Source organism: Phodopus roborovskii, unplaced genomic scaffold (assembly GCF_943737965.1).
Source record: "Phodopus roborovskii unplaced genomic scaffold, PHOROB, whole genome shotgun sequence".
NCBI classification, from domain to species: Eukaryota; Metazoa; Chordata; class Mammalia; order Rodentia; family Cricetidae; genus Phodopus; species Phodopus roborovskii.
In genome coordinates, this window is record NW_026125052.1 from 30,245,840 (window position 1) to 30,269,978 (window position 24,139).

The 24,139-nt window shown below is 54.2% G+C and overlaps 2 protein-coding genes across 2 annotated transcripts in view; both read right to left on the reverse strand.

The window, feature by feature from the left end:
- Positions 1-739: 739 nt before the first annotated feature.
- Foxj1 (forkhead box J1) lies at positions 740-5,276 on the reverse strand. Its single transcript, XM_051181019.1, has 3 exons — positions 4,966-5,276; positions 3,851-4,516; positions 740-2,200 (listed from the first exon to the last, which is right to left on the reverse strand). Exons 2-3 carry the CDS (start codon positions 4,346-4,348, stop codon positions 1,430-1,432), a joined length of 1,269 nt encoding a protein of 422 aa, XP_051036976.1. The 5' UTR covers positions 4,349-4,516; positions 4,966-5,276; the 3' UTR covers positions 740-1,429.
- A 905-nt stretch (positions 5,277-6,181) lies between these two features.
- The window catches only part of Rnf157 (ring finger protein 157), a 70,969-nt gene continuing 53,011 nt past the window's right edge, over positions 6,182-24,139 (reverse strand). Inside the window, 8 exon segments of the mRNA XM_051181029.1 lie at positions 6,182-8,552; positions 13,972-14,082; positions 15,623-15,671; positions 16,662-16,727; positions 16,965-17,131; positions 18,034-18,145; positions 19,811-19,919; positions 20,555-20,793. Coding sequence (XP_051036986.1) covers positions 8,431-8,552; positions 13,972-14,082; positions 15,623-15,671; positions 16,662-16,727; positions 16,965-17,131; positions 18,034-18,145; positions 19,811-19,919; positions 20,555-20,793 — 975 coding nt within the window. The 3' untranslated portion in view covers positions 6,182-8,430.

Below are 24,139 nucleotides of genomic sequence, written 5' to 3' on the forward strand. Positions count from 1 at the left end.
TCTGGAAACCCGTACCTTCACAGTTGAGGGGGCCGCAAGTCTCAGCGCTGAACCGCATTTTAAGGTGGCCTCCTGCCTCCCCGAGCCTGAATCAGGCTGGGTCTGGTGATGTGGGCCTCTGGCCTCACAGCCTGTCCCTCCAGGAAAGGGCTGAGGGAGGGTAGTGCTGGAAGCAGTCCTGGGACTCTCAGGCAGGCGAGCCTGGGCAGGCCCTCGTAGCGGGGGATGGCTTGAGCCTTTGTGAGTCCTTGGGGTGAGGTGGGGCCAACCTCCTCCAAGTCTTTGGTCCCTCTGGGCTTGCAGGCCTGACTCTCCCATTGTGCAGATGGAGGTACTGAGATGTGGGGTGCAAAGGCTCCTGAGCCACCCCTGGCCCTTTCCTCCCTGGGGACCTAGGCTGAGGGGAGACCCCTCCCCCACACGAGCTACCACATTTGGCTCCCAAACAAAGCTGGGATGGTGATCACGTTCAGATTTTTAAAAATTTTATTTTGAAAAAAAAATTATTGTAAAGAACTTTACATGAAAAAGGTTAAATTGCCCCACGTGGAGGGTAGATATGTATCCCAGTCCCAGGGGTCAGGGTGGAGCAACATCTGGTCCCCCCCAGTGCAGACAGGGGCATAGGGCTGTCCCCTTCCTGGTCCCAGTGTCCCCAACCAGCTGGGCATTCCCTCCCAGTTAAGTCTTCCTATAACTATTCTCGCTATATTAGTCCCCCCCCCCACCTAGCAACGTGGCTGCCCGTGCCCCAACCACCCCAACCCCAACTTCCTGTTGCTCTCAGCCTCAAGTCAGCCTCAAAGGTTTGCAGCCTCCTCTCTGCCAGTGATGGGCCAGGGAAAAGGCCCAGAGGCCACAGAGGCCACCTTGCTGCCCGCTCCCTACTTCTACCTCCTCCCGGGTCCATTACCCGTCTTCTGCCACCGCTCTCCCTAGCCAAGGCTGCCAGGGCCCCTGGGGAAGCTCTAGCAGGAGGGGCCTCCAGGGGGTTAATTTGCTGTCATCTAATTAGCATTTGTTGTACCTGGGAACTTTCTCTGGGTAGAGGCCCACCCGGGGAAGCTTTGAGAAAGGCCCTGCTCAGTTCCTCCCTGGCCTGGCAGGGCCCTTCCCGCTCCTGTGACAGTGTAGAGGCCACGCCTTTGCCAGTTCTTGGGCTTGGGGGGGACAAGGGTCAAAGAAACACTGTGTGTATGGGAGTTGCTGAGGGGGAGGCAGCACTTTTGGTCCTGGCCCCCGTTTCCCAGTCTTCTGGGCTTGGATATGAGGACATCCCCAGCTGGCAGCAGCGCGGCCTCAGGGAGCCAGCCTTCAGAGACCTGGCCCAGTCTCTGCCTGGGTGCTGAGATGTCCACGGGCCTATCTTGGGAGGCAGTTCTGGGCCCCGACTTGGGCACTGTCCGGAGATGGGGTGGGGCCTGACCTCTTACAAGAAGGCACCCACACTGGCCCAGTCCTGCAGGTCAGCGGCCAGGGTGGCATCGCCTGCTTCGAAGAGGGGCTCTGGGGGCAGGCAGCCACTGCCGCCGCTCTCATCCCAGGGATGCTGGAGGAAGGACGTGGCCAGAAAGGTCTCATCGAAGTCCAGGCTGTCAGCAGCCTGCTCCGCTGGAGGTCCCCAGGTGGCAGGGCAATCCATGTGTCGGCCATGGACAGTAAGGTCCACACCTCCGTGCGAGGTGGGGCTCAGCGGGGGGCTGAGCTCCAAGGCCCCCAGCGAGCTCAGCTCGTCACCCAGAGTGCCAGCCTCAAAGATGGCCTCCCAGTCAAAGTTGCCTTTCAGGGGTTCCAGCTCACCCTGCTCCTCCTGGGTCAGCAGCAATGTGCTAGGAGGCCTCAGGGCTTTGGCCACCCTCTTGGGCAGCGGCTGCTTTCGCTTATGCCCCAGCCTGCCCTCTCCTGTGCCCCAGCCCCCCTCCCCTGTGGCCTCCTCAAACTCCCGCAACAGCTGCTGGGCCTCGGTGTTCACGGCCAGAGGCCCACCCCAGGGGGCCGTGCTGCGTTCCTGGGAGGCCTGGCGGGCGAAGGCAGGGTGGATGTGGACTGGGGGCAGCCTCCGCTTCTTGAAGGCCCCACTGAGCAGGCGCTCTGCATACTGGGGGTCAATGCGCCAGAAGCCTCCCTTGCCGGGCTCGTCCTTCTCTCGAGGCACCTTGATGAAGCACTTGTTCAGGGACAGGTTGTGGCGGATGGAGTTCTGGATGCAGCGAGAGAGAGAGAGAGAGAGAGAGAGAGAGAGCACGGAGGATCAGGGGAGCGGCACCGCGGCGGTGGGGTGGCCCCGGGCGCTCCCGCTCCGCTCGCTCCCGTACGCGCCCGCCCGCCCGGCATCTCCTCTCTGACCGGGGAGGGGCGCATCAACCCGATGCCCCGACCAGGCAGGCAGCTGTAGCTCTGGGACTCTGGGACACCAGCCACAGGGCATGAGGAGCCCGCAGTGGAGGGGGGGGTCGGGGGGGCTTTTGTTCTCTGTTGCCGGGATATCTGCCTGCTCAGTCATCCGAGCTCCGAGCCACAGGGTGGTTCTCAGTGCCACCCCCTGTCACCCTCCCTCCCTCCCTCCCCCTGCTGCTTGCAGGTCCTGGCCAAAGCCCTGAGCTCCCCCACGGCCTGGACTGCTATCTCCCTCTGCCTGGCTGGTTCCCACTGTTTGTGAAGTGGGTGGGTTAAGGGAGGGGTGAGGAGGGACTGTGTGTGTGTGTGTGTGTGTGTGCGCGCGCGCGCGCGCGCACGCGCATGTGTGTGTGTGGTGGGAGATTTAGTGACTCCTTGTTTGTTGAGCCAGCTGCTGGCCTAGGCCTTCACCCCCCATGGTCTTCTCTTCCCACCCAAACCTCAGTTGATTATTACCCAGCCAAGTGCAGAAGGCTCATTCCCGGGGCCTGAGTTGGCACAGGCCTTGAGTAGGGAGAGGATGGGGGGGTCTCCTGACCCAGGGTTAGGGCCATTTGGGATGCCTCAGGACTTCGATCCTGCACCCTGCCTCCGCAGGTGCTTCAGTGAAGACTGGGCCACCTGAGGCCTCTGTCTCCACCACCTGGACCCTGATATTGGAAGACATTCAGAGCAGTGTGGACTCCATGCCGTGTTCATGTGTGGCTGCTTAGTTCTGCTCACATCATGCCCGTGTCCAGGGGCCCAGGGTAGGCTAGCTGGGCAGGTAGATGGACAGTGAGTGGCCCTCTGGCCAGCAAGGCTGGGATGTTTACATGACAGCCCGGGCCCACTGGCTGCTCTGTGCCAGGTTCCAGAGACTTGGAACCTGAAGCCATTGTAGCAGCAGCAGCGCCCCTGTGGAAAGCAACTGGCTCAGGTAATTGCCCCCAAGGGAGGCTGGGGGGTGGGGTGGAGGCAGGAAACTGGGGAGGAGTTGAGGTGGGAAGCTGGGTCAGTGGCTTCAGGATGACCCCACGACCCCTCCACCTGGACAACTGATATTCGCCACTGCTCATCTCTCCCTACCCTCTGGACCAAAGGCGGAGGCAGGGCGCAGAACCTGGTAGGAAGGCCACCTCGGTTCCATTTTGAGTCCAGTTCTGACAAACCATCCTTGGGCAGAACGGTGTCTAGGATTCTGGGACGTGGGACAAGACTGTTCCTAGTAGTGTCACCCTCATAGGAGGCTACCCTGGGCTACAGGACCAATGTGCCCTTCGGATCCCTCTTCTCCTAAAACTTCAACGTCTGCCCCCAAAAGCCCTGGCTCCAGAACTTGACAGGGCCCTCTCAGGAGTGGCCCGACCTCAAATCCAGGTGCCTCCTTGGGCTTGTGGATCTGGTATGCAGCGCTGGCCAAGAGCCAGATCAGGGAGTAAGGAAGGAGCGGCCTCCGGCCCTTCCTCCCTACCTGCCAGGTGGGATCCGCATGGCGAAAGTAGCAGAAGTTGTCGGTGATCCACTTGTAGATGGCCGACAGAGTGATCTTGGTGGCCTTGCTGGCCTGCATGGCCATGCAGATAAGAGTGGCGTACGAGTAAGGTGGCTTCACATGCGGGTTGGTGGCATAGTCCACGTCGTCGGGGGGCGGGGCCTGCAGCCCTGGGGGAGCGCTTCGAGATGTGCAGGACGACGTGGGCTTGCCGGGTGTGTGCGGCTGCCCAAGGCAGGCAGGGTCTGCCGCCAGGGGTGACCCGGGCGCCACCGAGCCCGGCACTTGGTGGTAACCGTGGGGGTCGGTGCCCCCCGGGGGCAGAGTGGGGGCCTTGGCGTTGAGGATGGAGAATTCCTGTAACCACTGCAGGCTGGTCAGGCTGTCATCCAGGGCGTCCGGCTCCTCCATGCCGCCCTCCGGCCCGGCCTCCTCCCCGGGCCCTGCTCCGCAGAGGCGCAGCCAGCTCTCCGCCATGTCTGCGGGGTCTCTCCGAGGGGGCGGTCAGCATCCACGGGCTGAGCCGGGTGGCCCGCCGCGTTCTCCGGCCCGCTGGTCCCGGAGGCTCCAGTTACACAGCCTCCAGAACACTCACTTCCATTCCGCGACCCGGGGGGTCGCCTCCTCCGAACACGAATGTGGGGCCTGCGGGAGCGACGCGCAGCTGAGCACTCTTGCCTACCCCGGGGTGAGACCCTTCACATTCGTCCTCCAAGCCTGACTCGAGGTCACGGGAACACAGAGCTCTGGTCTGACCCCTTCGAGGGCCCAGCGGCCCCAACGAGGGAAGAGGGCAGGGAGGCCCAGTCTAACTTCCTTCCAAAGATCCCAGCCCCAGTGGTCCAGGAAGGCAGTGCGATGGTGCGCCTAAGGCTGGGGCGGTCGTCTGATCCTTGGACAGGGGTAGGAGGATGAAGGGTCCCGGGAAAGGAAGGACACGGGGCCGAGTTATGGAGAGGCAGGCAGCGATCTCCCCTAAACGCCTCGGATTCGGTCACTGGCCCCGCCACTTTCGTGGGCGACCGATGGAATGGCTAGCCCCCAGATCCTGACGCCCTCCCATTCCGTGGCCCACGGCCCTCCCAGCCCCTTACCTGGCTCAGAGAGGAGCCGGGCCAGAGGAAGGTTCTGGAAGAAGTTCCTCCCACCTCCCGCGGCTCTCTGTCCCCAGCTCGAGGGCTCTGCTGGTGCCCCTCGTCGCCCCCCCTCGCCCGACGGCGCTTCTGTGAGCGCCGACGGCCCGGGGACCGGCATTAAGTAGACGCTCGGAAGGCTTCTCCTGCTGCCATGGCGACGCTCCGCCCCTATAAACAGCTTCCGCTGCTCTCATTGGCCAACATGTTTCCAAGGAGACCGCGGGCCCTTGCTGCTCCTCTGGCGGCAACTCTCTGGAACTCCCTCGTTCTGCCGCCCTCTCCCGCGCCACCCAGCCCCCCTACCCGCCACCGCGACCCGGCTCTGTGCTTTCCCGCCCGGCAGCCCCGCGCTGGGTCGCACGGCGGGCGCTCGGCTTCCGCCCGAGGCCCCGGGCGCCCCTCCCCCACGCGTCGGGTATGACCGCTGCGGGGACCGAGCCCCGGATTCTGGAGACCAAGTCTGGGGAGCCAGGTCCTTGCAGTCTCCCCTCACTGGGCTGCCAGTGGCCTTTGTTTGGTGTCTGAGGACTTTCCCTGGCCCCCGGGTGTCTTCTCTGGCGCCCGCAGGCAAGTGTGACTCTCTGATGCCACCTGTCGCTTATATCCGCAGAAACGGCCACACAGCTCGCAGACACACCGAGGCGGGTAGGGTAACCCAGCGTCTCCGGGTAAGCAGCTCGCCCACTCACCCTGCTCAAGTTCCCGGAAGCTGGCATTCCAGGGGCATTTGACGAGGTGCCTTTCCTCCCAGACAGCCTAGGAAGCAGAGCCAGTGGGTAAAATCGGGAAAGCCACGGCCTGCCAGATCCTCTCGGAGAGGTTATTTGTTGTGCTAATTTAGCCAGGAACTGGTTAAGTGGCGGAAACTAAGAAGTACAGGGACCTGGGCCTTCGCCTTCCCTGCTGTCACCAGCTTTGCGGGTCTTTAATTATTAAGGAACTGCAGAATTGGAAGTTCTCCGGTTTAAGGCGACTGCAGGGGCAGATAGGGCTCGGCTAGGGAATTGGGCTAGAGGCCTTGCTTGTATCCAGACCATGCAGAAATTTCTGTCTGGTGTCCAAGAGCATGCCTCGCCCATTCCTCCTCCCTGATCCTTGAGGGAGAACACTGGGGAGCGCCCAGCCACTGGCAGAAACGTTCTCAAATGAACTCACTGTGTAGGTAGCAGCTCCCTTCCCTTGTAAACAGCTTTATTCACTTTTAAGAATCATGCAGCAATCCATAAATATTGCATTTTGATGTCCCCACTGTAGTGTGCCAACTAGTGTACTCCAGGAGAGTGAAGGGCACACAGACAGCACAAACAGCTCGCGCGCGCGCACACACACACACACCAGGTGTGCGGGCCCTAAGACAAAGTGAGCAACCAGCATGCCAACACCAGGTGGGCAGGACTAGCGCCCCAGCGAGATACATGGCTTAGTGTCTACGTCCAGAAGATGCCGCGGGGGCGAGGGTGGGTAATAAACTCTGGCGGTATGAAATCAGGTAAAGTCAAGGGAAACCCAGGCCACTACAGTACCCAGAGCATGGAGTGGTACCAGTGGTAGTGTGGTGAGGAGCCAAAGGCCCTCCAGGAAAAGGCCCCCACCCTACTCGTGGTCAGTCCTGGCATGGGGATGGGGACTGTTTCCAAATGACAGACTGGGTTGAGTGTGGCAGCTGATGGAGGTCGGCCTCTGTGGATGGGCTATTTCTGCTTGCCAAGAACTAAAGTACAGAGTGAGGGGCAGTGATGGGTGCTCTAGCCTAGGAACTAGATTATGGGGCTTAGGCCAACTGGGCTCTTGCTGGGGGGGGGGTGTTCCTGGCCACTGTGGCTACTGTTTACCTGCATTTCCTTCATCTCAGCTACCCCCGTCTTCCAGGTCACACCACACTGTGAATACCGCTTACCTCCTGCCCACCCGCCTGCCTGCCTGGGGAGGGGGTGGGTCTGTGTGCACCACCCACCCCGGGCTAGGGGAACTTCCCTGTTGCCTCCGCTTCATTCTTTGAGGAAGTGTGGATTTTGCTCCGCCCTCAAGTGTGAATGCTAGGGGACAGAAAGGACATCAAGTGGGGCTGGGAATGGCTGAGTCCACAGGGTGGTCAGAAATGGTGCACGTGGGCTCTCAGACTCAGTTTACCACACTTCAGGCTCCCTCCAGGGTGTGATTCCCACAAAAAAGGTACAGGAGAGGTGCATCATGGTACAGGGCTGTAACCCTAATGCTTGGGCAGTCCTGGCAGGAAAGTCAGAAGTTCAAGGTCATCCCCAGCTTCACAGCAAGTTTGAAGCCAAGTTCTCCACCGCATCCCACCCCCAGGATCCTGGGCACTGCTGGTTTTTGGAAAGCTTTTGTAGGGCCACACTTGCCAAGTGTAAAGCTCCTCATATCCCGCTCATAAGTAACTGTTTGTAATCTTGACCCCCAGCCATCTCATGTTCCACTGAACAACTGCCTTTTCCAGAAGCCAGTAGACTGGCATCTGTTTAAGAGCCACATGAGAGAGATCCACTGAGATGAAATGGTGGGACACCCCACAATTTCTGGCCAGCTTCCGCCGTGGCTGTGAGTGCTGACTGGAGGGATCTCTAAGCTCTGGCGAGCCCATGGAGGTCTGCCCCTCTCACCCGTCAAGACCTGAAAGACAGGGGAGGAATAAATACACTAGGGGAGGGGGGGGTTTCTAATCCTTTGGTCCCCAGGTGATCCAGCTTGGCTCAGAGCTTCGACACTTCCTTGGTGTTCCCATGCTCTTAGTTTAGTTTTTCAGCTGTTAAAAGGGGGTAGAGAGAGGGTAGTTGTGTTTGAGACTCCCTCTCAAAGGCTGTAGTGAGATGGGCTATGGTAGCACTCAGCCCTAGCACTGTACCCGGTAGGGGGTGGGGGTGTGACCCAGCAGGCCTTCCTGACTGCACCTGAGGAGGACAAGGCCTTGCAAGAGTGACCATCCTAAGCAGGAGACACAGGAGACCCGCTCTGTCAGCAGATCTGGCTTTCAGTCACCCTCCCGACTTCATAGGCTTGAGACAGGAGCTCCTGGTGGTCTGGAAGGCCAGAGTGCAGGTGGCCTCCCTCATGGAGCCAACCCTGACCACACTCCAAGTTAGGTTTCTAATTGGTCATGAGGTGCCAGAGACCAGAACCTGTCTGTAACAAAGTTGCCAACTCCCCAAGTCTTTTTGGTCTCTCCTCAGAGGAGGAAAGGCTAAAGAAACAACCAGGCTGGCTGGGCTTGGCTGCTGTGTTACAGTTCACTTCCGGTTCTTTCTGAGAGGGTAAGCATCATGGCTGCCACAGATGAGGTTGCTCCCCACATCCTGCCTCCATGTGAGTATAAAGTCCACGTGTCTTATTGAAGATGCCCAGAAGGCCCGTGGTCCAGTGAGGACAGATGGAATGCAGGGACAGGAGGGGGCCCAGGTGCAGGTGCCCTCAGACAGCCAAAGGGTCCCATCCACAAGGACTGTCGTCTTCAGGGTCCTCCAGGCTGCTAGATGATGAGTGCCGGCACTGGGTACTGAGACGGCTGACTATGTTATCATGCTGCCATGTACCTAGAGAAGAAAATCAAAGGTTATGGGAACCATCCCTCAGACCAAGTCTACACGGTGCCTGCAGCAGGGCAGTACATGAGTCAACACAGAATCCAGCAGGGTGTGTATGACCTGAAACTCCTGAGTGTGCGGGCCACTCCTGACAGGGCGCTGTCATGTGCCAGGGCTGTTCCTCCCTAAGTAGTCACTGCATGTGACCTATGGACAGGCGGACACTGTGGGTGTCTGTCATCACTTACCTAGCGTCCATTTTGCATGTTAAGTACTTGGTTCTGGACTTTGCCTATGTCACGAGGCTGAGCCAAGCTGCTTCCTCACTCCTGACCTACAGCGTCTGTGTTTGCCGTGGGAAGGAAGGGACTGGCCAGGGAAGAGGAGCCTTGGGTGGGACAAATGTGGCCGTCAGAGCCCTTCCTCCACATGTCTGACCTCTTCCTCACCTGAGCACCTGGGGTTCCCAGATGCTATTTATCCCACGTACTTCTCCCAGCCCCTGGCTACCTCTGCACTCACAGTGGAAACTCATCCCTGCCACCTCGATGCCTCGTGCTCTGATGCAGCCCACAAACACCTGTGTTTGCTCACCACATCTGCCCCTAACTCACAGGTACCAGAGGCCCGATCTTCCCAGGTCATCTTACTTAGGGCCTTGGCTTTCTCATACGGCCAACACGGTGAGTGCGGCCCTCACAAGTTTGCTGTGAGGCCTGCATGAGTCCACGTGTAAGTACGTCAACAGTGTGCCTGCCTCAGAAATGTACCAGCATGGTTTGGGGGACCCTTCTGTGGTTCCTAGGTCCCCCTGGCTGTCGTCTAGCTGGCAAGTTAGCTCTCTGTTCCATTCTCTCTAGAAGAGCTAGTGTGTTCCTTATACAATGACAGGCAGCACCTAACTCTTTCCAAGCTTGGCATGTTTAGGAAAGGTACTTCATCTCATGGGCTGTTAGACAGGCTTCTGCAGGAACCATGGTTTATACACATTGCATGCCAGAGCTCAAAAGGGTGTGGCTCTAGCAGGGTATGGGGGATGGGGCTTTGTCAGTAATTGAGGTCAGTTAACTCAATAGTGTTGTCCTGAGACCAACTTACAAATGGCCGGTCAGCCTCAGATTCAGCAAGCTCAAGACATAAAGCCATTTAATGGCATGCATGCTAAGATGAAGCAGTTTTCAATTGCTTGTTCTTCATAAGTGTACTGGTGTGGAAATCTCTCCTGGGGCCATAGTGACAGACCACAGTGGGGACTCAGGAAAGGCGGGGGAAGGGCTTTCACACCAAAACTGCCCATGGGCTCTTTGCTCCTTGGAGCATGAGTCAAGGATGCTTCTGCCCCTCGGTAGGAGGCACTGAGTGGAGGGAAGAGTACCAGGGCAAAGAATGCCCAGTTAGGAACCCAGATCCAGTGAGTGGTTTGTTCAATTATATAATCTGGTAGATGTCATACCTATTCCTCAATGTTTATGGGGCAGGACTCCGGAGCTGCGGCTGTTCAGTAGGAGAGACCAAAAGCAAATGGTAAACATGAGAGAAGACACACAGGCACACACAAGTAAAACAGCAGGACCACATCACGGTCACCATGGTCACTGCTGCCAGCACCGATGACACTGGGCCCGAGGCTGTCCTGACCAAACTCACAGACGTCCTTAAGCAACATCTGCCACCCTAGGAGACCTCGTCAGTAGAGCAGGCTGGGGTGCAGATGGACCATGTGTAGTGAAGGGATATGGCGAGAGAATGACACATCCATCCTTCGCCTGGAAGGACCCACAGGGTCCACAGCATCCCGGCTTCTGCTGCCTACTCAGAGTACAGCCTGGATTCCACGGGGACGTCCCAGTGAGTGTGCCTCCTCATGTGGCTGAATCCAGGCCTTCTGGCAAGAAAGTGGAGCTTGGGAGACTTGAACTCCCTCCAGGGGGAGGGCAATTGTGCTTTTCCATCTAGCTTCCTTTCGGGGAGTCCTAAGTGAAAGGAAGATGAGACCTCCAGAGGCCAGCTGATTTAGGGACACTTGGCATAGCTCTCTCTGCTGTCACTACTAATATGTTGATTAAATTTAAGGGCCATTTTCCCTCAGAGCCTGCTACTGCGAATATTCCCAAAGCATCTTTTTAAAAGACAGGGTCTGGCAGAGGAGATGGCTCAGAGGTTAAGAGCACTCACTGACTGCTCTTTCCAAGGTCCTGAGTTCAATTCCCAGCAACCACATGGTAGCTCACAACCATCTATAATGAGGTCTGGTGCCCTCTTCTGGCCTGCAGGCACACATTCAGGCAGAACACTGTATATATAATTAAAATTAAAAGACAGGATCTCGCTGGCATGGAGCTTTAGATGATTGAAGACCAGGCCGGCCTCAAACTCATAGAAGATCTAGAAGATCTGCCTGTCTCTGCCTTCCTCGTGCCGGGATGAAAGGTGTGCATGACCACATCTTAATTTTAATTTTACATTATGAGGCTTGAAGAAAGAGGAGTAAATTGAACTGTATGCATGTATGTATGTAGATGGTTTTACTGCATAGGCCCACTTCTATGTTATTCAGTCATGTAAAACTTGCATTTTCACCAAAAACCATTATCCTTTCCCTTTTCCATCACTCATATCGCCCAGAGCCTTCTGAGAGTGTTCACTACCCCACATCACTCTCCTGCCACCCATGTTACATTCTTGGAAGCCACTGACTTCACACGGTCATGCAGCTGAGTTCCTATCACAGCCCCCTTTCCACCTTCAGGAGTCATGCGAGGGACCAGAGATCTACCCTCTGTGCTGGGGCCTTTGAAGGCCGGGAAGCTTCTTAGGGGAGAAGAGCAGGGGGGGGGCAGGCACCCTCTAAGGCCCTCAAAATCCTGGTGAGGGTGGTTTCCTGGCAGAAGTGACCCCCACACCCTCCATGAGGGGCGGCACCGGTTTGAAGAGGGAAACAGATTCAAGCAGGGCAGGGCCTGTGGGAAGACTCTTATGGGGAAAACACTCAAGAACAGTGAGGAGCAAGCTAGCCTGTGGCCTCGGGGGATGAGAGTGGGCACACGCACTTTCCTGGCTTTGACCCCGCACCTGGCACATTTGCTGTGCTGTCTGTGTGGTCTGGCAGAAGCAGCAGAGGGGATGTGTCTCTTCCCTGCAGGAGCCCGTGGACTACGGATACACTTCAGTGCTGTTTGCACAAGTGTCGCTCCTGAGTGCCGCAGGTGACTGATTCCATGTTTGGCCAAACCGAGAACCCCATTTAATCTCAAAATGGCTGGCTCTTGACTTTACCATAAGGAAGCCATGGCTGCTTGCTTCCTTTTTGGGCTCTTCTGTCCATACCGCACCTCTCCCCATAACTGAAGACACATTGACAAGCAGGTTGTTGGGAGGAAGGCTTGCAGAGGAGGAAGCAGAAAGAACAAGCTTCATCTCCATGGCACCATGGGCTCCAACAGTGACAGCAGCTCCCTCTACCAAAAGCAGGGCTCAGTGTAGAAGCCCTTGAGGAGAGGCTGGCCGGCAGAAAGCCACCAGAGACACCAGCAAAGTTAGACACAGGCACCACCATCCTCACCCTATGACCAACCAAGGATGCCTATCCCATAGTCCTTGCCATGGAAGCATGCCTGTCTTTGTCGAACAGAAATGAAGATTCCTTCCTCTAAAACTCTGTAGTGTATTGAGCATAGGCCCTTGCCAATTAGGAACTGGAAGCTTGTCTAGAGCCCTAAGCAAGAGCCCTTGGAGCGTATGCACCAGTAAGCTTGCTGTCGGGCTGAGCAGAGGCAGGACAGTGCTGGCACAGAGTGAACATGAACTCTCACACAAGTCAGAGAACATAAATGAGTTAAAAGATGAGCAAACCAGACAGACAGGCCTACACTGGATAAAGACACGGAACATAAATGGACGGATGGAAGCGAGCGAGCGAGGCCAAGAGTGGGAAGGCAGGGTGAGTGTGCCTGGTCTCCAGCAGCTCCAGGCCAGGCTTTACCGGGCAGGTGGCCATATGGATCACCGTCCTCCGCCTTGCTTGGGCGGGAAGGGAGTGTGCCTGGGGCCTGTGCTGGAGAAGCAGGTGATCTGACGCTGTCTCTCAGGTCTCACGGAAAACTGTGACCTGGGCAGACTCTTCAGGACAAACTAAACAGAATCACCGAAGTGCCCTTGGAAAAGCTGGAGAAAGTCTCTCCTGAGCAACTGGCTTCCCCTGCCACAGGCTCGCACGGGGCCAGGGCCTGCTGGGACCATGTCTGGCACAGGCTCAAGGACAGTGGCAGCCACAGAAGGCTCTGTGACTTAACAACTTCAGCTACCTCGCTGAGCGAGCAAAGCACTGGACCCAGGAGTGGCTGTTCTGTAGCTGAAGCAGGTTTCCCCTGGGTGATCCAGGGGTGGGGGTGGGGAGTGATCCGTGGGCGTGGGGAGGGGGGTTACAAAGGGCAGTGTGAAGGGAGGCTCTGTGCTGAACCAGGAGGGAGCATCTGGCCCAGGCCAGGCTCTTGGGAGTGGGTTGTGATGCTGCTGGGTGGCCACACTGAAGCTAGTGCTCAACTCTCTGAGTCTTTTTATTTTGGTTTTTAAGATGGTTTCTCTGTGTAGCCTTTGGTTGTATTGGAACTTGGTCTGTAGACCAGGCTGGCCTCAAACTCAGAGATCCACCCCCTGCTTCCTCCAAGTGCTGTGGTTAAAGGCATGTGCCACCACCACCTGGCTTTACTTTACTGCAGAGGGAGGGAACTAGGTCTTTCTATTTAGCTCCTCATCTGTAGCTTGCAGTGATCTGGCTGCCTCTGTTTCCGCAGTCTGGGATTACAGGCGTGTGCCAGTGTGACTGGCCTTGAAATCAAGAAAGGAGACAGGGGCATGCCGAGAAGCTGGGGCCTCAGAGAACCAAGTCTCCTGCCCTCTGGCTTCTCATTTGGGATTCAAGGCTTGCATGTGTGATCACTGGAGACATAAAGCTCCCTGGATCAGAAAGCCATTCATTGGCCTACAGGGTGCTTTTAGATTTCTTTGGGATCCTCAAATGTGTGTCCCTTGAAGAGCTAGGGTTTCAATTCTAAAAGAGCAGTTCTCCCTTCCAAGGTCTCCATGGGGAGGTGTCTGACTGCCGGGACTCCCTGAGGATGAACACAGGACAGTCCACCTGACATGGTGTGTCTAAGACTGCGCTGACCAAACAGTAAGGTGGAAGCAGGGGATTTTTTGCCTTTTTTTCTCATCAGGGTACTGCAGGAGCTGCTCTTTGTGTAAAGCCCAAGGCTTCCTGGGGCCTCCTTGCCTCCTCTTGGCAGGCGGTCTCCAGCACCTAAGCACACCCTGGCCTTCCTAGCTAGAGCTGCAGCACAGGAGGCAGGTGAACCGTGGGGGGGGGGGCGGAGCAGGGATGAGCAAAGAGATGTCTCCCGTCATTCATGTTCAGCAGACTGCCACTCACCGGGTAAGCAGACCTCAGCGCACAGCTTATTGTCCAGTGCTTTCACGCTTGCCATGTCAAGGTCATTGTTATTGTCACACTCCATGCCTAGAAATGCGCAAGTCCTCTGGCCTGTAACGGAGTTAATGCGGTTAGACAAGGGCTGGCTATGTTTTCTCTACTTTGCTGTCCTTAAAAGAAAAGTCTTAAGGATGGAGACAAAAAGAAAAAGGGAAAAAAAAAAAAAAAATAAAATCATGTGTCAAAAAAAAAAAAAAAAAAAAAAAAGACGACAAATCAGGTGAGTTAAGAGTGGACAAAAAAAAAACCGAGTTGTGTGGGCATGTCCGGGTTCTCACAGCACCCTGGCTTATGTCCTCAGGCTGTCCCTTTCTAGTTGATGTTCCCCTGTAAGTCTGATATCTGCAGGGTGCTGCCAGACAGGTCCCACAGACCACTGTGGAGGGCAGCTGCACCCTGGCCCGCCTGATGACAGCACTATGGCTCACAGAAGCTGGAGACAGCCACAAGAGAGTTCCCTGCACAGGCCTGTGGATCTCAGGCACCAGCGGAGTATGCTTAAGACCAAAGGGTCTACAGAATCATATGCATAAACAACTCACAGCCTTGGTCCCACGATTTTGCATGCTGCATCAGAATGACTGTTCACAAAATTATGTTATACTCTCTTGGGGGACTGAAGTTGTTACTTTGAGTATGTTTTCAGTAACTGTCCAGAAGACTGCAGTCATGTGGGAAGGTGAAGGAAACTTGATTTTTTTTTTTCTTTTGAGTTCCTGCTTTCTTTCTCAGAAAAAGGAGAGGAGGAAAGCCCTCTATGTACACTGTGAAGACCTGGGTGGCAATAACCTGGCCACCCTGGGCTTCTTAGAAGAAAGCTTGGGCTCTGAAGTGATCTTCAGAGGCAGTAAAGCTTCGAGCCCTGGGCAGATGTGCAGGAATGAGAGAGGCCAGCCTTGAGACCCCTATCTTTGAGCCTCTTGCCAGTGGGAGCTGCCAAGTCCACATGCAGCCCTGACATGCCTGAAGCAATGGCCCGCACTAAAGCAGAAGCAACTAGGAGGGCATCTGCTGGACAACTGCATCCAGGCCATGGCACACATGCTCAGAAGCAGAGGAAGGAGCCTGGCTTCCGGGATAGGTATGGTGACTTCTCTAACCACCTCCTCTTCCTCCTTCCTTGCCCTGCAGGGCAGGCCTTCTTCTCCAGCCTCACTGAAGACCAAACCAGAGGCTACAGTGCTGCCTAGGTGAGCCCAGCCGGGACGCCCATGCTTCCTTAGTCACACCCTCCTAGATGTTCACTACTAAAGCAAAACCAGAGCAGCTACAGGAGTCCTGCCTCTCCTGGGGAAAAGAAACTCTGCTCCACTTGGGGTGCCAGCTGGAGAGCTGCCACAGGCAGCAGGTATGGGCACAAAAGGTGCAGTGTCTTCTGCAGCATTCACCCCGATCCCGTGGATTCTGAGTTCAAGGAGGAGCTGAGGGTGTCACTAAGGTCACCGATATCCTGCTTACACGATGCCATCAAGATACCCAGCCCCAACAGTCACAAAGCTGAGCACTGCCAGCCACTAAGTCACGATAGTTCCCCTTTCTTCACCCCTTAGCAAATACCCAGGGAAGCAATGTGAGACAGCCAGGGTTTTACCGTCTTCTTGCACGGGTGATCCATCCTCTTCCTCTATGATGTCATTTCCCTAGGACAGAAGGAAAGCCCCATGAGTCTACCAAGAAGTCAGAGGAGCCAAGCAAAGACAAGCCATCCCTGTAGCAATTATTTCCATGGTCTACACCCTCACACATGCTTCCCACCGTGGCCAGGCAATGCTTAGACAGGTTGGTTGTCAGGAATACCCTTGTCATAGCTTACCTGACACTAAAGTAGAAATAAGGTTTCATAAAAAAGCAAATCAAAGCTGGATATGGGCACATGCCTGCAATCCCAGAACTTGGAAGACAGAGGCAGGGAGGTCACCTGTCAGTGTGCCCTGTAAGGCCAGCTGTATGGCCAGCTTGGTCTACCATAGCAAATTCTAGGCCAGCCTAAATTCTTTGTGGGTATACATAGTTAAGCCCTGTCTCAAACCAGCAAATGAGACAAAATATAAAAGCAAATCATGTGGTCATAAAGCTTTCAAAAACTCTTTGGGGCCAGTTACTACCTGCCTGAAAGGGCCCCTGTCAGCAATAGTGAGCCCTGGGCTGCTCGGGGACAAGTGCACAGCACACTCTGCACCGTCACCAATAGCTGTAATTCTGTCTGCCTCTGCACGGGGCTCCTGAATGGGGTATGGAGACAAGTGGCAAGAAGAAATTTCACTCGGGACAGGTGTCTGTGTATCCCGTGGGGAGCGTCTGAAACCCAGTGGCTCCAGTAAACAGACTAACTCCATGACAGCAGGCATATTCCTGAGGCCTGTCAGAGTCTGGCATGGGTAGGTTCCTCTTGAACTCACTCAGTCTCTGTGGATCATACTAGAACCAGAGTCTCCTGGTAACAGGACAGTGTCCCAGACCAGAGTTGGAGGCTTCTCTCACCTCTGCCCACACCCCCCTTCTAAATGACCCAGGCATGCTACCCGGGAAGGCCTCTCCAGAATTCCTCTGCCACAGCCATTCCCTGCCACCACCAACAGCTAGAGAAACTGGCTGTGGGAAAGGGTGCCACTGTCTGCCATCCAGGTTACCTCTGCATCCTGTTCTCCAGCTGCAAGGCCAGCAAAATTGCTGTCTGGGGACTCTGCTGGTGTCCCCTGTAAAAGAGCAACAAACCCCACGGGTACGATCATCATAGGCTCTCCAGTTAAGCTCTTAGGACAGCAAACCCCAGCCCAAGATTTCCTCAGCACAATGTCTGTGGTGTGCAGAAGCCAGGCCTAAGGGAGTGCCATGCTCCCCGCTGCACCCTGCCAGCGCCTGGATGTTTAGGAAGCTGCCTGGAACCCATGTGTGAAGCAGAGGGCGGGGCAGATGGAGGATTCTTCCCTTACCTCTCCAGAGGTAGCCCTGCTGGCAGCTAGGGGGGAGGGCAGGGCCTCTCCGTCTTCTTCTGTTCCAGGGGCAATGTAGGAGCCAGACATGGAGGACACTGTGTCAGTGCTGATCTGGGAGGGTGCCATGGACATGACTGACTGGGCCAGGCTGCTGCTAGCAGGGTCTGTGGAGACAGAAGTTAGGGGAGGGGGAGGGGACCATGATTACTAAGGAGCTGTGTACTAGGCCACAAAGAGAGGTGTACAAAAGCCACACATCACCCAGCCTATAATCCACAATCCCAGAGAAGCTAGAACCCTCTTCTCGAAACAGATGGAAGCAGATGCAGAAATCCACAACTGACCAATGGGCCAAGATCCTTGAATGCAATCGAAGTGAGGGAGGAGCAAAAATATGAACAAAGGAGTCAGGACCGTGATGGGGAAACCCATAGCATCAGCTGACCCAGCTATGAGAGATTCCTGACTCAGGTCTGACAGATGGGGAACCTGCACAAGACTGAACCAGACTCCCTTAATACAGGTGACAATGGTTCAGCTGGGACAGTATATGAGGTCACTGGCAGTGGGTCCAAGACCTAACACCAATGCACACACTGAACAGTGGAGCCCATTGTATATGGAGAGACACTTGCTCAGCCTAGACACAGGGGTGTGGGGTGGGGAGGAGCCTTCGTCCTGCATCAACGAGATGATGGACAGACTTAGTAGACTTCCTAGGAGAGGCCTCACCCTCTCTGAGGGGCGGATGAGGAGGGGTGGGGGCACTGGGATTGGAATGTAAGAAATAAACTAATAAAAAAAATTTATGGAAAAAAACATATATTGCCCTCCCCAGAAAAAGGTTCAGAGTGAAGGCCTTCCAAGACTGCTCTGAGACCCGAGGGCCAAGGCTGTGCCCCAGCTGTCGTGTGGGGAGAAACTCATCATGCAGGAAGGTGAGCAAGAGTCCCCCGGCCCAGTCACCAGCTCCACCGGTCCCATCTCCAAAGGAAGTCACAGCGGGGCTGTGGACCCGGTGAGGGAGGCGAGGGCAGCCTCCCCCTCATCCTGACCCCTCAGGTACCTTCTGGGGAGGAGATGGTAGAAGACAGGGGAGTCCCTGTGCAAGATGACTGGTCAGCAGCCCCTGACGACGACAGGGTAAGGTTCTCACTCTCTGGAGTCACATCACATCCCTGGGGGTGAAGGACACATGGGGCATGAAAACCAGGCTTAGCATACGGGCAGAAGGGCAAGAGCAGAGCTGGGACACAGAGGAACCAGACACCAGGAAGGACAAGGTCCTCTCTTGTGGGCATGAGTGACCGGAGAGGCGGTGCTGGCTTCTGTCAGCGATCTTCTCCAGCCAGGGCCTAGAGTGACTCTGTCCCAGGGGAGCATACACTTCAGTCAGCGCCTCCTGCCTGAGGCTCAGCATCTGGTGGGGCATACAAAGGCTGCAGCTCCAGTGACACGGTCACCCAGCAGCTGTCACGGGGCGGGGGAGGGAGGGGTTTCGGGGTGGGCATATCCCAGGGTTATGAACAGCTTATCCTTAGAAGGAAAAGAACTGCCTACAGGACCCCTCCATAGGTTTGTCCACCTCTGCTTTCCAGCCAGCAGGCCTCTAGAACAGCCCTACCATCCGAGAAGATGAAGAAGAACAAGGGTGGCCCTCTAGGTGCCAGGCAGGCTGCTTTCATCTTAGGCCAGGCCTAAGGGCTCTGCTGGCCCCTCCCACATGTAACCATCCGGGAGAGGGGCCTTTGCAACACAGAGCTCTCACTACCCCTCGGCCTGCTCCAAGCTCCCTCTGAATGTTTCTCTCCCTCATGTCTAAAAACTTTCATGATTCAGCAAAGTGCTGCCCCTCCATAACGGTTTTTCTGATGTTGTCCACCAAAGGGAACTGAACATTACTCTGCATGATACGTTATGGTTTCTTCTGAGTTCTCAATAGCAGGCTGGCACTGAACTTGGTGTGTCCCAGGGTGGCCTCAAACTTGTGACCCCTTACTTTAGCCTCCAGTGCTGGGATTGCAGGCAGCCTGTAATCCTACCAAGCACTTGGGAGGTGAGGCAGGAAGATCAGGAATTCAAGGTCATCTTCAGCTATATAGTAAATTCATGGCAAGCCTGAACTACGTAAGACCCTGTCTCAACCACCCTGCATGTATGCATTCATGAAGTACTTATGGGCAGCAACAATGAACCGCACACGGGGCTGGCGGAGTACAAACGCTATCCCAACTGGACACAAACTCCCGAGGACGGACACTTCCCATCTCTGAATGCCTTTGGGACCCAGCCTGTTGCCCTGGACAGTTCGTGGCTAATAAGGTCCTGTAAGTTCGAGATAAGGGCTCTGTGAGGGATGTACCAGGTGGGAAGTCTCAGTCATTATTGCCGCCCCATCCCGGCCCTGCACACCCCAGACATTTCCCCGGCCGTCTTGTATCAGGCCCTCTTAGATGTCCACACGGCTCTCTCACTTTGTGGGTCTGTGGGTCCCTGCTCCTGGGCCAGTGCTGAAAGGGCCGCCCAGCCCTAAATTCAGGGTTCCCTTTCCTGTTGACACGCTGACCCACACAGCCATCTAGCCCACCATCACCCCACTTCTAAGCACATCAGTGCCACAAGGGCAGAACATTTTATAGTTTCCTCGCTGCTATTGTTTCAATCTGTAAGATAGCGCCAGGGGCAAACGGGCTGCAGAACTCACGAATCTCAGGGAACTTCTGCAACTACCACCTTGTAATGTGCTGGAAGGTCTACTGAAAGGGTAAAAGCAGGGGTACCAAGAAGCCATGCAGGCAGATGCCTGGTGCCAGTACCCAGGGAGGGAGAGGAAGGCCAGTTACCTCCTCAGGATGATGGGAAGACAGTCTCTGAGAGAGCTGGGTCTCAGACTCACTGCATGAGCGCTCATCTTCCTCTTCGTGTAGCACAGAAGAATTCTGGGAAACGGATCTGTAAAAGCCCAGAGTAAAAGCAGCTGAATGCACTGTCCACTCAGGACATCAGTGTTGGCCTGGCTGGACTCTCCTTGCTCGGGCCGCACAGGGGAGGCCTGGAGAAGCCAGGTCAGTTCTCAGGAGTGGGTGGGTAAGAAGTGTACCAGAGAGGGGCAGAGGCTCCTCTCCTCTAGCAACTCAACCCTGAGAAACAAAACAAAACAAAATACACTAGCAATCTCCCTCCCCCATCTCAACACCTCGATGTGTGAGACAGCCTCCTTTGCCACAGAAACTGTGTTATGCTTGTGTCCTATGGATTTAAATGTTCAGGATGTAGGACCATTTGGTTCCTCTGACTTCAGATTAAGCCAGGACCCCAAGGGATTCTGTCTATACAGCTCAGTATCCTCTTCCCTGTACATCACTTTCCTGACCACCCCTGTTACAGAACACACAATCCCAAGTACGCACACACACTTTGTTTCTATCTGGGCACTCAAGCGTGCCTCTCAGACCTTCTGTGAGTGAGCAGAGTGGGCAACGGGAGCTCTGCACAGGATTTGACTTTCTCAGTGCTGATGAGGGAGAATGGTTTTGAAAGCTTTCAACAACAACCCAGGGGAACCCCGCTGGGCATCCACTGCTTACTTGGATATGCTCTTTTTGAGTTTGAGTCCTTGGTTGCTGCAGTCAGACAGGCGGTCAAGGGGGGACAGCGTCCTGATGGGGGGCAGGTGGCCATCGCTGCCATATGATGGTAGCATTCCCGAGAGGTGGCCATCTCCAAGGACATGAAGTGCAGGGGCAGCTGGGGATGGGGGGAGGGGCCCATTGAGGGCCTCCAGGAGAGACACCACTTCGTAGCCTGGTGGAATGTTCTCTGAGGACTACAAGAATAGAGACAGGCCAAACATTAGGTACTATTTTTATTTGGTCGTGATCATGTCCCCTACTGGACATTAAAAGAAGAGTCTTGTTCTTAGGTGTCAGCTCTGGTAAGGAAGGTAAAGGGAAAAGCCTCAGGTCCTAAATGACTCTTCACAAAGTCTATTTTTTCTGATGATAACAGAAATAAATGCTCACTATAGGAAATTTGTAAAATACATCAAAGATGAAAAAAACTACCAATAATCAATCACCCAAAGTAACTTTTGGTGGCAATCTATGACATTTTTCTAACTATTTTATTCTACTGCTTATGATTAATCTATAAATGGCAATTCTGGGGCTGGAGAGATGGCTCAGAAGTAAAGCTCACGATCACCAGTAACTCCAGCTCTAGGGCCTAATGCTACCCCTGGCCTCCAGGGGCTCTCACAGTCACATGTGCAAATTCACACACAGACAGACTCGCATACATAAGTAAAATAAAAAACAACTGTATCCGCCTGTTTAATTAAACATGAATATCCCCCCTTTTTTCTTTTTTGAAACAGGGTTTCTGTGTGTAGCCCTGCCTGTCCTGGAACTTGCTCTGTAGACCATGCTGGTCTCAAACTCAGAGGTCACCTGCCTCTGCTGCGATTAAAGGTGTGCACCACCATGGCCCAGTTTTGTTTTGTTTTTTTTTTGTTTTTTTTTCTTCATGAAGCCCAGTGTAACTCCAAACTCACTATGTCCTTTTATTTATGATTATATATTATTTATGATTCATTAAAGCTTGCCTGAAGATCAGAGAAGCAAAGCAGCCAAGCCAGTGGATCTTAACCTCTACCAAGCTGAAATGGCAATCCCATCTCCACAAATCCTCAGAGGCAAAAGCACTGAGTTCCTGCCTCCTCCTCCTCCTTAAAATCCTTTCTCTGCCCAGCCATATCCTGCTGTCTCCACCTCCCTAGTGCTGGGATTAAGGGTTGTGATCCCAGGTGCTGGGATCAAAGTAATTAGCTCTGTTACTCTTCACTCTTATATAGGTCAGAGTGGTCTTAAACCTAACTCCTGAGTCCTGGGATTAAAGGTGTGTGCCACCACTGCCTGGCTAGATAGTATGGCTGCTGGAATTAAAGATGTGTATCACCACTGCCTGACCTTTATAGCTTGTGGCTGGCTTTGCTTTCTGAATCCTTAGGCAGGCAAGCTTTAATAAATCATAAATAATACATCACCACATACCTCCATGTCCCAAGTGCTGGGATTACAGGCACACATCAGGACTCCCAGCTTTACCTACAGCTAGAAACTTTCGATTCATCCCCTGTATAGACACTGTAAGCTTCCTGACTGCCAGTGTGGTGGGCAGCTGTGTTTAACATGTCCAGTGAACATCCTTGTACACAAATCTCAGTGGTAAGATTCTTGCCTACCACATGTGGGGCCTTGGGTTCCATCCTCGGAGCCACCAGTATAACAAACCCTTCTCTCCCAGGTCACTTCCTCCGTATTTAGATTACTGTGTATGAATGTCGTTTACTTTTCTGAAGAGCTTAACTAATTTTTTTTCTGTATGTGTAGTGTGTGCATATACGTGTGTGGATGTGGGCCCTGAGTCCACATGCAGAGGCTGGAGGAGGATGCCAGATGTGTTCCATCCTGAAGCTCACCATTTTGGATAGGTTGTCTGGCTAGTGGCCCCTCAGGTCCCACCTGCATCTGCCTGTGCACAGAAACCATGCGAGGTTTTCTGTGGGTGCTGGAGACTTGCATTTCAGTCCTCTTGCTTTTCATAGTAAGCTACTGAGCCACTTCTTGGCCCTATAAATGTTTCTCAGGCTCTTTATATGGATAGCTGTTCTGTTTTCTCAAGGGCTTATCCAGTCACCCTCCTAACAAGCAATATGAAATGTTCAATTTGCTTTTAGGTGTTTTTTTTTTGGGGGGGGAAGAGGATCGGGGAGCCCCTGGAATGGAGAATCTTTAACTTCATTTTTTTTTTAAATTTGGAAGATGAAAAATGGTATCTTGTTTTAATTTGTGTGATGCTGATTTTTAAGGTAGCCGGACCCTTTTGTTCTTTCGTGGCACTGAGGGCTGAAGTCAGACTTCATGTGGCACTGATGCCAGGAGCTGTGTCCTCAACCCTTGCTCACCTCACTAGGTAGCCCCGTGGGCCCTAGCTGAGCATCCGAAAAGGGGTCAATCGTTAACGGGCTCTGCTTCCTCTCGTGAGAACTTTGTGCTTTACTTAGGAACCTACTCTACTGCCTTCAGTTACCTACTGCTTTATCCTTATGGTCCACAGCAAAGACATCACTCTTCTTCTGATATGTGTGTTGTTAACGTTTCTTTCTCTTTAAAATTCTGTTTGCTTTTAAATTTTGGCTGACTTTTAGAGTCTGACGTTTTCAGCGTTTGTTTAAATAAAAACACTGTTGATGGATGAGCACCTGTCCACCACATAGGCGTAGTGCCCACAGAGGCCAGAAGAGGGCACTGAATCCCTGGGTCTGGAGTGACAGACAGCTGTGAGCTGCCCTGAGGTTATGGGAACCAAACCCAGGTCCTCTGTGACAACAGCAAGGGCCTTTTGTTGTTGTTGTTTTGTTTGGTCGGATTTTTGAGACAGGCTCCCCTATGTAGCCTTGGCTGTCTTGGAATTTGCTCTGCTGGCCTTGCACTTGAGCTCTGGCTGCCTCTGCCTCCTCAGTGCTAGGGTTGAAGGTGCTGCCAGAAGAGCTCACTGCTGAGCTGAGCTATCTCACAGTATTTCTTCTTCTGTGTGCCGGCCTAAAGCCATGCACGCATGTGCCTGCTGATTTGGTTTTAAGAGAAAACCAATTCTTCCATCTAGAATCTATTTCATGAGGATTAAACTGATAAGATGGGGCTACAGAAATGACTCAGTAAGTAAAGGTGATTGCCACTAAGCCTGACGACTTGAGTTTGGTCTCCAAGACCCACAGGATAGGAGGAGAGAATCAACGCCCACAAGTTCTCCCCACCACACACTTCCTTCTCCTCTTCTCCCTTCACATACACATTAAATAGATACATAAATAATTTAAAATGCTACAATGACTTCCTCCCTTATAATTAACTAACCCATCTCCTCTACACTGTTAACTCAATGATAAATTTCTCCCACCGCTGGGTTAGTCAAGGCAAGACAAAACTTGTAATTGTTTCTTGGGGGTTGGAGGTTTGGGTAGTGCTGGTGACCTGTGTATGCTGAGCTCGCCCTCTGTCCCTGAGCCACACTCCCATCCATTCCCGACTGTTTTACACATGCACAGCTTCTCAGTGAACTCTGGTAGTCTCCTTACACTACAGTGATACTAAGGTCAATTATCTGCTTGG

Bases quoted from the DNA above. Each gene is read 5' to 3' on its own strand.
- Foxj1 (XM_051181019.1), bottom strand. From the start codon at position 4,348: ATGGCGGAGAGCTGGCTGCGCCTCTGCGGAGCAGGGCCCGGGGAGGAG. The intron at 2,201-3,850 runs GTAGGGAGGAAG...CGCTGCATCCAG, and splicing joins ATGCGGATCCCACCTGGCAG to AACTCCATCCGCCACAACCT.